The following is a 14113-nucleotide window of genomic DNA, read 5'->3' as shown; positions in this document are numbered from 1 at the left end:
TTTTAGATTTGCAGCCACAAATTGGCTTGCAAATGTGTTAATAGACTAAATATTAACATTATTTTTTGTTTGTTTCCTCTCGCCCCCTATGCTGATATGAGCGACAATATTTTCGTATTCCTATCAAAGTTGAATAAGTCGACATAGTAATGTTTATAGAAATTTCTATAGTTCAGGCGATGACAATTATATGCTGAGTGACATGAAATTGTGTAATAAGTGAGTTGCATATGTTTGTTTGTTTTTTGTTTTTTTTTTTTTTTGTACTTACCTAGTTTTCACGGCTAACAGTGGATTTGCAGAGCGGAATCATGAAGTTCTTAGAAATGATATTTGAAGTATTTAAATTAGAAACCAATTGAAGGAAATTTAAATTGGTTTTATGAAATATATATTTTATTTTATTATAATAGTAGTTTTCATTCCACTGACCCATTTTCCTGTATATGGAATTTTCAGTTATAATAAGTAAACTCCTTTATAATTAGTATAGGACTTTTTGAATATATATAATTAACAGGTCTCCATTTCTACATTCAACAGGTACAACACTGAACAAGGAGCTATGGACCAGCAATTCTGTTTACGCTGGAACAATCATCCCACAAATTTGACCGGGGTGCTGACCTCGCTGCTGCAGCGCGAGGCGCTCTGCGATGTCACCCTCGCCTGTGAGGGTGAAACAGTCAAGGTACATTCCCGAATCTCATTAAATTATAGAATATGGAAACTATAGCTGTTCGATTCTTCTCTTGCAGGCACATCAAACCATACTGTCAGCCTGCAGTCCATATTTCGAGACGATTTTCCTGCAGAATCAGCATCCACATCCCATCATATATTTGAAAGATGTCCGATACTCAGAGATGCGCTCCCTGCTGGATTTCATGTACAAGGGCGAGGTCAATGTGGGTCAGAGCTCGCTGCCGATGTTCCTGAAGACGGCCGAGAGTCTGCAGGTGCGTGTGATCAAAACCATTATCAAATTTCCCATACTCTATACTGATGAGCCTTTGTCGTGTGGCTTTACAGGTGCGCGGTCTCACAGACAACAACAATCTGAATTATCGCTCCGATTGCGACAAGCTGCGCGACTCGGCTGCCAGCTCGCCCACTGGGCGTGGCCCCAGCTATGGCGGCATGGGCTCCCGCTGCGAACGCGACCTGCGCGACGATCTGCAGCGCAGCAGCAGCAGCCTCAGTCTGAGCGAGCGCAGCTCCGCTGCTGCGGCGGCTGCTGCTGCCGCTGCCGCTGTGGCAGCAGCCGGTGGCAATGTGAATGCAGCTGCCGCTGCTCTCGGCCTGACCACCAGCGCCGGCGAACGATCTCCCAGCGTGGGCAGCGCCAGTGCCGCGGCGGCTGCCATGGCCGCTGCCGTTGCTGCTGCGAATCGCAGCGCCAGCGCCGATGCTCTTAACAGTCGCGGCGATGCTGGCAGCGATCGGGGCAGTGAACGGGGCACGCTGGAGCGTGCCGATAGTCGGGATGAGCTGTTGCAGCTGGACTACAGTACCAAGGATAATAATAATACTAATAACAGCAGCAATAACAACAGCAACAACAACAATAGCAGCAGTAGCAGCACCAACAACAACAATAATAACAACAACAACAACAGCAGCAGCAACAACAACAATCGAGAGCGCAACGAGAGCAGAGACAGAGAACGGGACAGAGAGCTGTCCACCACGCCCGTCGATCAGCTGTGTAGCAGTAAGCGCAGACGTAAGAACTCATCATCCAACTGTGATAATTCGTTGTCCTCGAGCCATCATGCGAATGCGGCCCACATACAGGACAGACACTACGCGCAGGACTCTCAGGTGAGTCGAGCATTCGAGTTATAAATGTGAATGGGCAAAGTTGTTAGGAAAAGACAAGTTTGCTATTGAGGTATATCTGTAGATATATAGCGAATATGTTACAGATATGATATAGATATATTATAGATAGGTTAGATGGTTGTGTAAAATCCAAATAGTACGAGTTTTCTACTTAGTTACTACATTTTATAATTTGTGTAAAAAAAAAAAAAAAAATTGATTCGATATTATAGACCATTTATACTTATTCTAAAGTCTTCCTTTTTTTCATAGAATCTAATGCCTATAACTTAATTTACTTATGTTCGTTGTGTATAATTAAACTTTAACGTTTTTTCTACATAACTAAACTTTACAATTTATTCAAACAACAAACTTTTTTTTTTAATATTTGATCAAAGCTTTTTAAACTGCTCGAAATATTACTGGAATGCAAGTTTAGCTACAGATAGAGATGTAGAGTTACAGATATAGATACAGATACAAATGCAGGATTAGATACAGATACAGATACAGATACAGAATCAGACACAGATACAGATACAGATACAGATACAGATACAGATACAGATACAGATACAGATACAGATACAGATACAGATACAGATACAGATACAGATACAGATACAGAATCAGATACAGATACAGATACAGAATCAGATACAGATACAGATACAGATACAGATACAGATACAGATACAGATACAGATACAGATACAGATACAGATACAGATACAGATACAGATACAGATACAGATACAGATACAGATACAGATACAGATACAGATACAGACACAGACACAGATACAGAATCAGATACAGATACAGATACAGATACAGAAACAGATACAGATACAGATACAGATACAGAAACAGATACAGATACAGATACAGATACAGATACAGATACAGATACAGATACAGATACAGATACAGATACAGATACAGATACAGATACAGATACAGATACAGATACAGATACAGATACAGATACAGATACAGATACAGATACAGATACAGATACAGATACAGATACAGATACAGATACAGATACAGATACAGATACAGATACAGATACAGATACAGATACAGATACAGATACAGATACAGATACAGATACAGATACAGATACAGATACAGATACAGATACAGATACAGATACAGATACAGATACAGATACAGATACAGATACAGATACAGATACAGATACAGATACAGATACAGATACAGATACAGATACAGATACATATACAGATACAGATACAGAATCAGATACAGATACAGATACAGATATAGATATAGATATAGATATAGATATAGATATAGATATAGATACAGATACAGATACAGAATCAGATACAGATACAGATACAGATACAGATACAGATACAGAAACAGATACAGATACAGATACAGATACAGAAACAGATACAGATACAGATACAGAATCAGATACAGATACAGATACAGATACAGATACAGATACAGATACAGATACAGATACAGATACAGATACAGATACAGATACAGATACAGATACAGATACAGATACAGAATCAGATACAGATACAGATACAGATACAGATACAGAATCAGATACAGATACAGATACAGATACAGATACAGATACATATACATTTACAGATACAGATACAGTATCAGGTACAGATCGATACTAAATCGATAGCAAGTTGACAGCTAATAATCGATTGAAGATTGATTACATAACAAGTAGCTAGTGATATAACGTAAAAGAATACATATTGACATACAGTTAGTAGGAAAGAATTGATTACACTAATCGATTTCCAAACTCGAAAATTCTTGTCGGCGATTTATTGACAGTTTACGCTAAAGTAACTGATGAAAATCTTATCGAACTGTAAAAGTTGTCAATAGTCAGCGGAAATGCGATATAGAGCGAACGTGTGTGTGCATATAGTGTGTCAAATATATAGTTATATATAGCATATGAATTATAGAGTATTTGCACTGTGATGGCGAATCGGTGTTCCTTATCAACGTCCGTTCAAATGTGAATAAACAACATTTATGTTTCGCCGGTGCGATAGACGCGAGTCAGACGAGCCCCAACAGTTGAACCTATCAGCTTACAGATCTTTGATGATATATATGTGTGTGTGTGTATGTAGTGTTTGAAGTGTATTTTTGTCTGACTTATCGCTAGGCACGTGCGGCTCTCCCAAAACAAACTGTAGAAATTATATGGTTATCAGATATGCCTCTAAAGAAATGACAAACAAACTGAAATGTAGGGAAGAGTATGCTAATTCGTTGTTTGAATTTTCGTTTCGGCAGGCCACCAATTTCAAGTCGAGTCCGGTGCCAAAGACGGGCGGCAGCACATCCGAGTCAGAGGATGCGGGCGGCGGCGGCGGCAGCGGCTGTCGGCGCGATTCACCGCTCTCGATGACCGTTGGCCATTTGGGCGGCGGCAATGTGGGCGCGGCCAGTGCGCTAAGCGGCCTCAGCCAGTCGCTAAGTATTAAGCAGGAGCTAATGGATGCACAGCAACAGCAGCAACAACATCGCGAGCATCACGTCGGCCTGCCACCCGAATACTTGCCGGTAAGTAGAGCTCTCCATAGACCTATCTAGATGCGTACTGCCCGACCCGATCCATTTTACTTTCAATTTTCACATAATTTGTAGTTAGCTAAGTTAATTGTTAAGGTTTTTTCTTTGGACCGGTGCGATGGTTCCAATTTCTGTTCTAAAACCAAAAACAAAAAGTATATAAAAAAGAAAATGCAGCTTAATTTACTTTTTTTTTATGAACCTGAAATATTTTTTTGTGTATATATATATATATTTGCATAATTTAAGCCAATTGCAAAATGCTTCAAGAGAAACCCAAGAGCTGCTCACAAATTGTTATTGATTTTTCTTGTATTTTTTGTTGTTTCTAAAATTTAAGAAAAAATCGCGTAAAGCAAAAGGGCGAACGAAGGATTGGTTGTTTGGCTCGTTTATGAAAGACACATTTAGATTCACATTCTCGAAATGGAATATCGGCCAAGAAAAAGAAAAAATCTCAACAATTTTCGTTAAAGTAAATAAAAAAGAAAAGAAAAAAACATAAAAACATAAAAGAAACAGCGTCAAATCCTTCCTTCTACCAGTAGTTTTGCCAATTTTTTCTTAAGTTGTCTTTTTTTGTTTCCATTTTGTTTTCTTTTGGCTCCTTTTTCTGTTGGTGTTTCTTATTTCTGTTGCGTTGCGCTTGGTGTAGCCCAAAGCCAGCTGCACAAAAGACACTGAGAACAAGGCAGAGACCTCAATGCATCAGCTGCTGCTGCAGCATGCGGTGGAGGCGCAGCTCAAGACGTTGCAACTGCAATATCAGCAGGAGACGCTGGACAGCACAGTGCAGCGACTGTTGCAGCAACAGCAGCAACAGCAACAACAGCAGCAGCAACAACAGCATCAGCAACAACAACATCTGCCCGATCCGAAGAAGCTGCTGGGACCGCCAGCCGCCACGACGGGCACCTCGTCGCGCAAGAGCGGACGCTTTCGCGCCAATTGGCTATATCAGTTCGATTGGCTGCAGTTCGATGAGCTGGCCAATACGATGTACTGCAAGCATTGCCGCAAGTGGAGCAACGAGCTGGCCGACATACGCACCTCCTTTGTGGAGGGCAACTCCAATTTCCGACTGGAGATTGTCAATCATCACAACAAGTGCAAGTCGCATCGTCTCTGCTACGAGCGCGAGCTGCAGGAGCAGAACAGGATAAACACTGGCAGCAACACCAGCAGCAGTGGCAGTGGCAGCGGCAGCGGCAGCGCAGCTAAGCGCGCTGCTCCACCAGATATCATAACAATCAATGTGGGCGAGGATAGCACCTGAACCAGCTCACACATGTACACACCCACACACGCACACACACACATGTTGCACTTGCTCAGGTTTAGTAGTAGTTAGCTTTTGTAATTAATGTAAGCAGCTTGAAGCATTTTGCAATTGATAAAAATAATAAATATAAACGAGTGTAAGCAATGACAATTGTGCACAAATCTATACCACAATCTCTCTCTCTCTCTCTCTGTCTCTCCCTCTGCCCACTCTCTCTCTCTCTCTCACACATGCAGAGCGCTGCTCTCAAAATGCACGAGGACATGTCCACGCTGTTAACCCAACAGCTGCAGGCCGCCGATGCGCGGGAGGAGCACAACGATGCCAAACAGATGCCACTCGATCAGACGGACAACATTGACGGTGAGTAACACACACACACAGCTCTATCAACATATATATACATATATATATGCATATGTATAAATCTCTCTTTATATATATATACATATATGTATATCTATAGTATATATGTGTTTCATTATTTTTTTCTATCTGTGCTTTGAAGCTAATGCACTCGAAATTAAGCAATATCATCAAATGATAAAAAAATATATCTAGCAAAATTTGTAAAAATTTTTAATTAGCTTTTGATTTCTGTAAAAAACAAACCTTTCTTTTTTTTATTTAATTGAGTCCGAAGGAAAATTCGTAGAACAAAAAGTAAAACAACTGTAAATCCGTAGTTCTTAGCTTAATTTGTTTTCGCATAACCCGCTCCTAACGATCCCCAGCGTAGCCTGCGACTGGTTGTGCACAGTGGGGTAAAAAACGGCCCACTAGATGCACTGTGCGCAGCCAAATCGTAGAATCTATATATTTATGTAGTTATCCTGCATGCACTTGATCGTCTCCACATATACATATATATATATATAAATAAATTATTATCCATGCGAATCGGAACCGACTCGAAACCAATTCAAGGGCCTCTCTCACACTTTTCTTACCCCCAACAACAACTCCCCCGCCCAACCCTACCAGCCCCACCACACACAAGACAAGTTCTACTTAACCTATATCGCCATATATAGTATATAGTATATATATCAATTTTGATTTACCCGATTTATTTATGCTTTTGTATTTATGTATTTATCTATTTCTTTTCCCCAATATGTATTACTTCTATTATTATTATTTTTTCAATATTTTTATTGGCGCTCTGAATGTTAGCTCTTAAGCGAAATCGAGAAGGAAATGTCATTTGCTAGAGCAACAGATCAACACCTCTCCTACCAAATAGAGTCTTTGCTATGTATATATATATATATATATACTTTATATACATTATGTATATGTATATATACATATATTTGTAGTACATGAATTATGTTTGTTTGTTTTGTCGTATCGTATTTTGTTTTAATCGTAGGCGCAAACTATATTAGCTGACTTTTATCGTAATCGTAATCGTTATCGTAATCGGTTTAGTTTACTTTGTATGTTGCCGCATGTTGCATGTTTAGATGACCCATACACACACGCCCACTATTATTATTATGATTATATATGAGTACATAGTTAATATACATATATTATTTATGTTTTTTTCCATTTACATTAAGTTATCAAGATTTCTGTAATTCATAGTTAAATCTATATAGGAAATGCCTCCGCTGACATCCATTCAAATTACGTTCAGTTTAAGCAAATTGGCTCACATATAATGATATAAAAAATAATAAAAATAAAAACACGCACTAATAACTAAAAAAAAAAAAACATAAGTAATAAAAAATAGATCACAGAAAAAACACACACACTCATACACACGCACACACACACTCAAATAGTTCTTAAAAATATTTCTAAAATCTTCCCTCTCTTTCTTACATCAACTAACTGCTTAATATTATTATTATATTTTTTTTTCTACAACTAATTTTTATATATTTTGTATCTTTGAAGCCTTTTGTGCGCGTATTGAAAACTCCGTTATTTATTTGTTATATTAACTCTATTAATAACTGTGCTAAACTGAAACAAGAACCTCAAATTTTTCAACTCTATTTTCGTCTTTAATGTTGCAACTTATTGTCTAAGAAAATCGAATACCAAATAATTTTTTCGGTAAGAAAACCAAATACAAGAAACTATAAAAAAGTTTTGTTTTTTAATAACAACAATAATACAAATATAAACAAATAACAAAAAAAGAAAAAAAAAAAAAAAAAAACGCCACAGCTTCAAAATTCATTCAGTTTCTATATACATAAATATATATATGATTTTTCTGCTCAATATTTACACTAACCTACTTGCTGCATATATAATTTGATGTGAGCTCAATTTATTTGCCACCACTGTTTAACGAGATGTAAATGATTGTCTGTTTAATTGTAATTGGTTTTTGTCGATTCACTAAATGTGTGTGTTTTTTTTTTCTTTTCGTCTCTCTCTCTCTATCTCTCTCTTTCTCTGTTTATGCATATACTATATTAATATGTGTATGTGTACTGTGCGTGTGTGTGTGTATGCAGAGTCTGTATGTGTGTGTGTGTGTGTGAATTTAGTCTTACGGTCTTTACAAAGCTAAGGATTTACCATGCACATTGGTTACAAATTGCGCAAAAATTGAAAGAACTTATCAACGTACCTTATCTAACAAAAATTCCCCTTAAGCTACCCACACTTAGGCATAAAAAAGAAGAGAAAAGAACTGGAATTTGCATCAAGCAAAAAAATAAAAATATATATAAAATATAAAATTAAGTATTATAAAGAATATATATATCGTTTATTGCTGAAACATTTGTTGCAACATTGAAGTACTAAAATGAAAGATCAATAAATCGTACAAATCGACAACAACAAAAATTGTATTATATTATGTAAATGTCCACAAATGACACACAAACATATAGAGATTAATAATTATTCATAGTTTTTTAATTTGTTTTCCTTAAATGCAATATCTACACACACTTATACAAATACTCTCTATATAGCTGAATTGTTTGAATAGAGCCTGAATACCAAAAAACCTGCCGAAACCAAAACCAAAAACCAATTTCTTTAGCCTTAAGTTACGATTTTTCATTTGTGTTTAATTATTAATTTAATTTTAGTTTACAAATTGTTCTTAAGATGCTATTGTTTATATATTGATTTTGATATAAATATGTTTTCCTACGTTATTTCGATATGATTTGAAATCCTCTTAGTGCCAAAGCTATTTAAGCCAGCCAGCTTCATTCCTAGTTCCACTTTGTTCTCAATGCATTTAATTATTTTTCTTTAATGCCAAAACACCTACAATCTATACACACGCATAAAAAACTCGATTGAAATGTAATGAAAAACAAAAACCAAAACTGAAAAGCAAAAAAAAAAAAAAACACTAAAGAATTATTCTTGTAGCTGTTTCAATTCGTTTGCATAACCAAAAGAATATATATAAAAAAAAAAAAATCCAAATCAACATATATATCTACATCTACTTATGTCTACCTATACCATATACCATATATATATCTACATACATATATACAATATGCAAATCCTTATGGCCTGCCTTATTCAGTTCCACTTACCAATTACCAATTGGCCAGAGCCCACTGTGCGCATGGAATGTAAACGAGCGCGCATCCCCCAATTTGGCCCCAGGCATTGCATTCCACGCACTCGGCAAATCCCGCTAAAAAATCAAAAAAAATAAATAAACCTATCGCCACAGTGATAACGCATTATACGAAACGCAAATGTTTGCAGGTCGCGTTAAATGTTTTAACAGTGCCCGCAAGCAGGAAGCGGACGACGATGTCGAGATCGATGTGGCCGTCGCCGTCGTCCAGGATGTGGACGTCGATGAGGAGGCAGAGGCGGCAGCAACACTCGCCTATCATCATGCCACGCCCAAATACAGGCGCGCCATCATCTATGCGCCGCACGACGAGGATATGCCCGCAGCAGATCTGTATATGGACAATAGCTATAACTGCGAGTACAAGTGCAAGGAGCGCAATATGCGCGCCATACGCTGCAATCGTCAGCAACATCATCCGCATCCACATCCGCATCCACATCCGCATTCGCATCCGCATCAGCATCAGTTGGCGACGGCGCCGCAAACAGCGCTGAATCTGGGCCGGCACAGCAGCGGAGTTGTAGCCGCTACCGCAGCGGAAACTCTGTGCGGCGCTGAGGCAGCAGCGGCCTACTCGCCCACGCCCACCTCCAGCAGCAGCAGCTATCGAGAGCAACAGCAACAGCAGCAGCAATCGCACTTGAGCTATGCGCTGCAGCAGTCGCCCAATGGAGCACAGCAGCTGGAGTTGGCGCACAGCTATGGACATCATGGACATCATGGGCCACCGCCGCCGTCATCGTCGTCGTCCTCCCTGGCAGCCAGCACTTCGCAGCAATCGCCGCATTATCAGCCCGCCATTGGTTCACTCTCGCCGCAACCCAGCTCCTCCTCATCATCAACCTCTGCAGCAGCGGCGGCGGCGGCAGCAGCAGCAGCGGCAGCGGCAGCGGCTGCGAATCGTCGGGATCATAACATAGACTACTCAACACTGTTCGTACAGCTATCTGGTACGCTGCCCACGCTCTACCGCTGCGTCAGCTGCAACAAGATCGTGTCGAACCGCTGGCATCACGCCAACATCCATCGGCCGCAGAGCCACGAGTGCCCCGTCTGTGGCCAGAAGTTCACGCGTCGCGACAATATGAAGGCCCATTGCAAGATCAAGCATGCGGATATCAAGGATCGTTTCTTCAGCCATTATGTACATATGTGATCACTTCTTTAGATAGTTACGCTCACGATATGTAAACAAGCCCCCCTTGAAAAATCAAAACAAATATGAAAGTCTGCACCAGAGTTAGAAATTATTTATTATGTAGCGCCCTAAGAGTTTCCGAGAGTTTCCTTACGCAATTTTTCTTGAAAGACAGGTCTAAAGCAAAGTTAAACAAATCAAATCAAACCGAATCAAATCGTATCGTATCATATAGTATCGAATAAAAGGTTTTCAATATATAAATCTTAATAAGCCCACACATACGTAATATTATAATACTAAATGAACTCAAGATTCTATCGAAGCAGATTCTTTAGCTTTGATATCAAAGAAATATCTCGTAGTTGATTTAAAAGACTTTTTATTAATTGTTACTTAAATAACCTTTAGATGCTTTTTTACATCAATTCAATTGTTATTATTATTATTATTATCATTATGATTATTATTATTATTGTGAACCGCGGCCAGTACTTAAGAGCAAACTTTATAAAGTATTACATTAGAATTCCACGACGTTATGCTTCCAGTTTTTCTTGATTTATAATTTTGTTTTCTTTATTTATGAAACAATATAAAAATAATATTTAACATGTGCTGTAGTGAGTTTTTTGACTAATACTATTTTGTGTGCCATATTATCTAGTACTTAATTAAACAATCAAATAATTAAACAACAAAATACTTAATTCTTATCATGAAATGCAACGAGTGAGGCATGCAACAACGAGACTACTTCAGTAGCTGAAAATTATGAAAAAGCAAAGTGGGAAAACCGAAAATCAAAAACCAAACAAAAGCAATAAAAATTAATATATAATACCGAACAAATTTCTTCAGCAATTAAGAAAAGCAAAAAAAGAAACAATAAATATTTTAAATATATTATAAATTGTTAAGAAAAAACAACTGAATGACGATTGCGCCCAATTTCAAGAATAAGCATTTACCTAGTGCAAAAATGAGCCCCCTGTGTGCACTTATCTAAGATTCGGTATTATATCATTGAAGAGTGTATATTATAAAACTCTGATATGATATACAGTTTATATACGTTTTAGAGTGTATACATAACACTCATATTTTCTCTCCCCATCCATCTATATAAACATCTTTATAATTTAGATATAAAACATTTATTACACGTTCGATATTGTATTATCATATCATTCATATGGTATTATATCTTGGAGAAGTATACATAATATTCTTGATTTGATATAACAGTCTGATGTTTACAGTATGTCAAGGATATGCCAGTAGATAATGTCTCATATTATTTCAGTGCATTCATCTGATCATAAATTGGACCTATAGTAATTCTACAATCTTTGAGAGTATATATATATATTGCTCTTGTTGTGCATTCATTAAGAGGTATACAGCATCATAAAATATGATATGATATATCAATATATATGATATATCGATTTTGAGCCTATATCAAATCTATAAAATATTTTTTTTTGATTTTATATTATATCATATTGTGCATACATAATGGCATAGGTCTATGATATAGGTTTTGGATATATTATATCATTTAAAACTATATATCAAATATATGATTTGTGGTATTTCCATGTCCATAAATTGGTATAATATCAACTCCTATCTATAATTTATGATGTAACCCTGCTCTATGAAATATACTTTAAGGAGTATCATATAATTTCAACACAAATATACTCTTATAATTTACATACATATCTATGATAAGATATAATGCCAATCCTTTATGTATTTGCATTGAAATTGGGCGCTCGTTAGATTTATATCTACTACAAATACAATATGTTTCTCGTATCTTTGGCAAAACACCCACCGAATTCGATTAGTTGCATATTTTCATAATCACATCTTTCAACTTATAAACAAATATATATTATTGAAAGTGGTTTGCTAAAGTTACTTTAAATCTATTTCACACTCTATGATCAGCAATAAACAAATGTATTTTAAAAGCAAAAATAGTCGTAGTTTAAACAAATGAAATCCAAATATGCAAACAAAATATCAAACCAGCAAATATTACTTAACGTCTTTAACTTTACTTAATAAAACTCTTTCAAATCAAATTCCAGTTCTTTTCAATTCTAAAAAGAAATCAGCCTTTAGGTACTAAAACTAACCCAAAAAGATCAATCAAACAACTTAATATCAGTTTCATATATATATGAAATAATATCGTTATCGATTTCAATTAATCCAAATAATAATAATAATAATGAATAAAGAACTACAAGCGCACTCTCTACCTACGGTAAGTTTCCATTTTCTAAGCTCTAACCAAATAAATCTAAGTTGATTTAAATATGTTAAATTAAATTGTAATGCATAAAAATCTTAAGTTACGTATTGTTTTATGTATGTGTTCTATTTTATCTAAAAAAGATCTAAAATCAAAACAAAAAGCTAAATTTAAAATTTTTATAAAAATTAATGGACGAAAAAAAAAACAGGAATTGGCCAAAAACAATTGAAAATGTTTTCTCTCTATATATACAATAATATATCTAAAATGTTTTTTGAAACACTTACGCTCTTACTCACTCACTTTCAATATTCTATTACGTCTATCTCTCTCTCTCTCACACACACTCTTGCGCTCTTTCTCTTTCTCTTACGCTGTTACTGTCTTACTCTGTGTCTTTGAAAAGGGTTCGTTTATATATATTTTTGCCGTTATTTGAGCTCTCTTACTATATAGTAAATATATATATGTTTTCGTATGCAGCAGGCAGGAGGGGTGTTGAAAATATATTTTCGTATATGCCACAAATTTCCGATTTGAAGCGAATCTCGCTTAAATATATTTTATCCACATTATCTACATACAATTATTATTACTTTTTTTTTTTTGCAAATTTCTTTTGAGTCTTATATTCTGGCCCCTCTATTATTTAACCCTCTCTGTATATTCACATTAGCATTTCCCTGAAATGATCAAAAATAAAAAAATTGCCCTCAACACCCGTACAATATATATATATATTTTTGAAACTAATACGGTTTCGGCTTAAACGGAAATAAAATCAATTATAATCCAAGAGAAATTTAATATAATATTAACAGTCGAAACAAAACATCCAACACACTCATCAGCCACCATATAACAAACAAATTATATATATATACATATATTATAAAGCAACAAAATTGATATATCCCAAACAAAAACACAGCTCTCATTGCATTTACTTATATATATATATATGTGAATTTATTATATATATATATATTTCTTATAAACGTTATTTGGTTTGGGTTTCTTCAAAAAATCGTTCGTTTAATGTAAATAAATAATTTAAGCAAATATCTCAATGTGAAATTTATTAATTTTTTTTTTATATTGTTATCTTATGAATTGGTTTATCATCCACTTCTATTTCTATTCCCAATCAAAATATTTAATTTTGTTTTTGTTTTGGGTGTAACAAAATTTTGCGTGTAAATCATATTTGAAATTCGATTCGAAATTGAAATTGCGAAATAAAAACTTTATTTAACTCGTTGAAGTACACCCCCTACCAACCCACCACATACACCTATCATGGTTTATCCCCAACCCCCCCTCAAATACATATATATACATATATCTTACTAAAAATCAAGAAAAGACGTCGATCGCACGTCTTAACACATTATATATAGTTAATAA

At 36.0% G+C, this 14113-nt stretch overlaps 1 protein-coding gene across 8 annotated transcripts in view; it reads left to right on the top strand.

Annotated features, from left to right (window-relative positions):
* Positions 1-14113, top strand: part of LOC6572866 (sex determination protein fruitless) — a 136184-nt gene that overhangs the window by 114231 nt on the left and 7840 nt on the right. For 5 of the 8 annotated variants that reach the window (XM_015166629.3, XM_044007280.1, XM_015166632.3 and 2 more), the window contains 6 exons: positions 544-691; positions 759-959; positions 1033-1824; positions 4144-4413; positions 5941-6067; positions 9419-12530. In XM_015166629.3, coding sequence (XP_015022115.1) covers positions 566-691; positions 759-959; positions 1033-1824; positions 4144-4413; positions 5941-6067; positions 9419-10449 — 2547 coding nt within the window. In that variant the 5' untranslated portion in view covers positions 544-565 and the 3' untranslated portion in view covers positions 10450-12530. Of the gene's footprint in view, positions 1-543; positions 692-758; positions 960-1032; positions 1825-4143; positions 4414-5077; positions 5878-5940; positions 6068-9418; positions 12531-14113 lie in introns of those variants that run through there. The other 3 variants (XM_015166630.3, XM_015166628.3, XM_015166627.3) reach the window with 2 other exon arrangements.

Source organism: Drosophila mojavensis, unplaced genomic scaffold (assembly GCF_018153725.1).
Source record: "Drosophila mojavensis isolate 15081-1352.22 unplaced genomic scaffold, ASM1815372v1 contig_16, whole genome shotgun sequence".
Taxonomy (NCBI): Eukaryota; Metazoa; Arthropoda; class Insecta; order Diptera; family Drosophilidae; genus Drosophila; species Drosophila mojavensis.
Note: the sequence above shows the minus strand (reverse complement) of the source record. Positions and strands in the feature narration are given on the sequence as shown.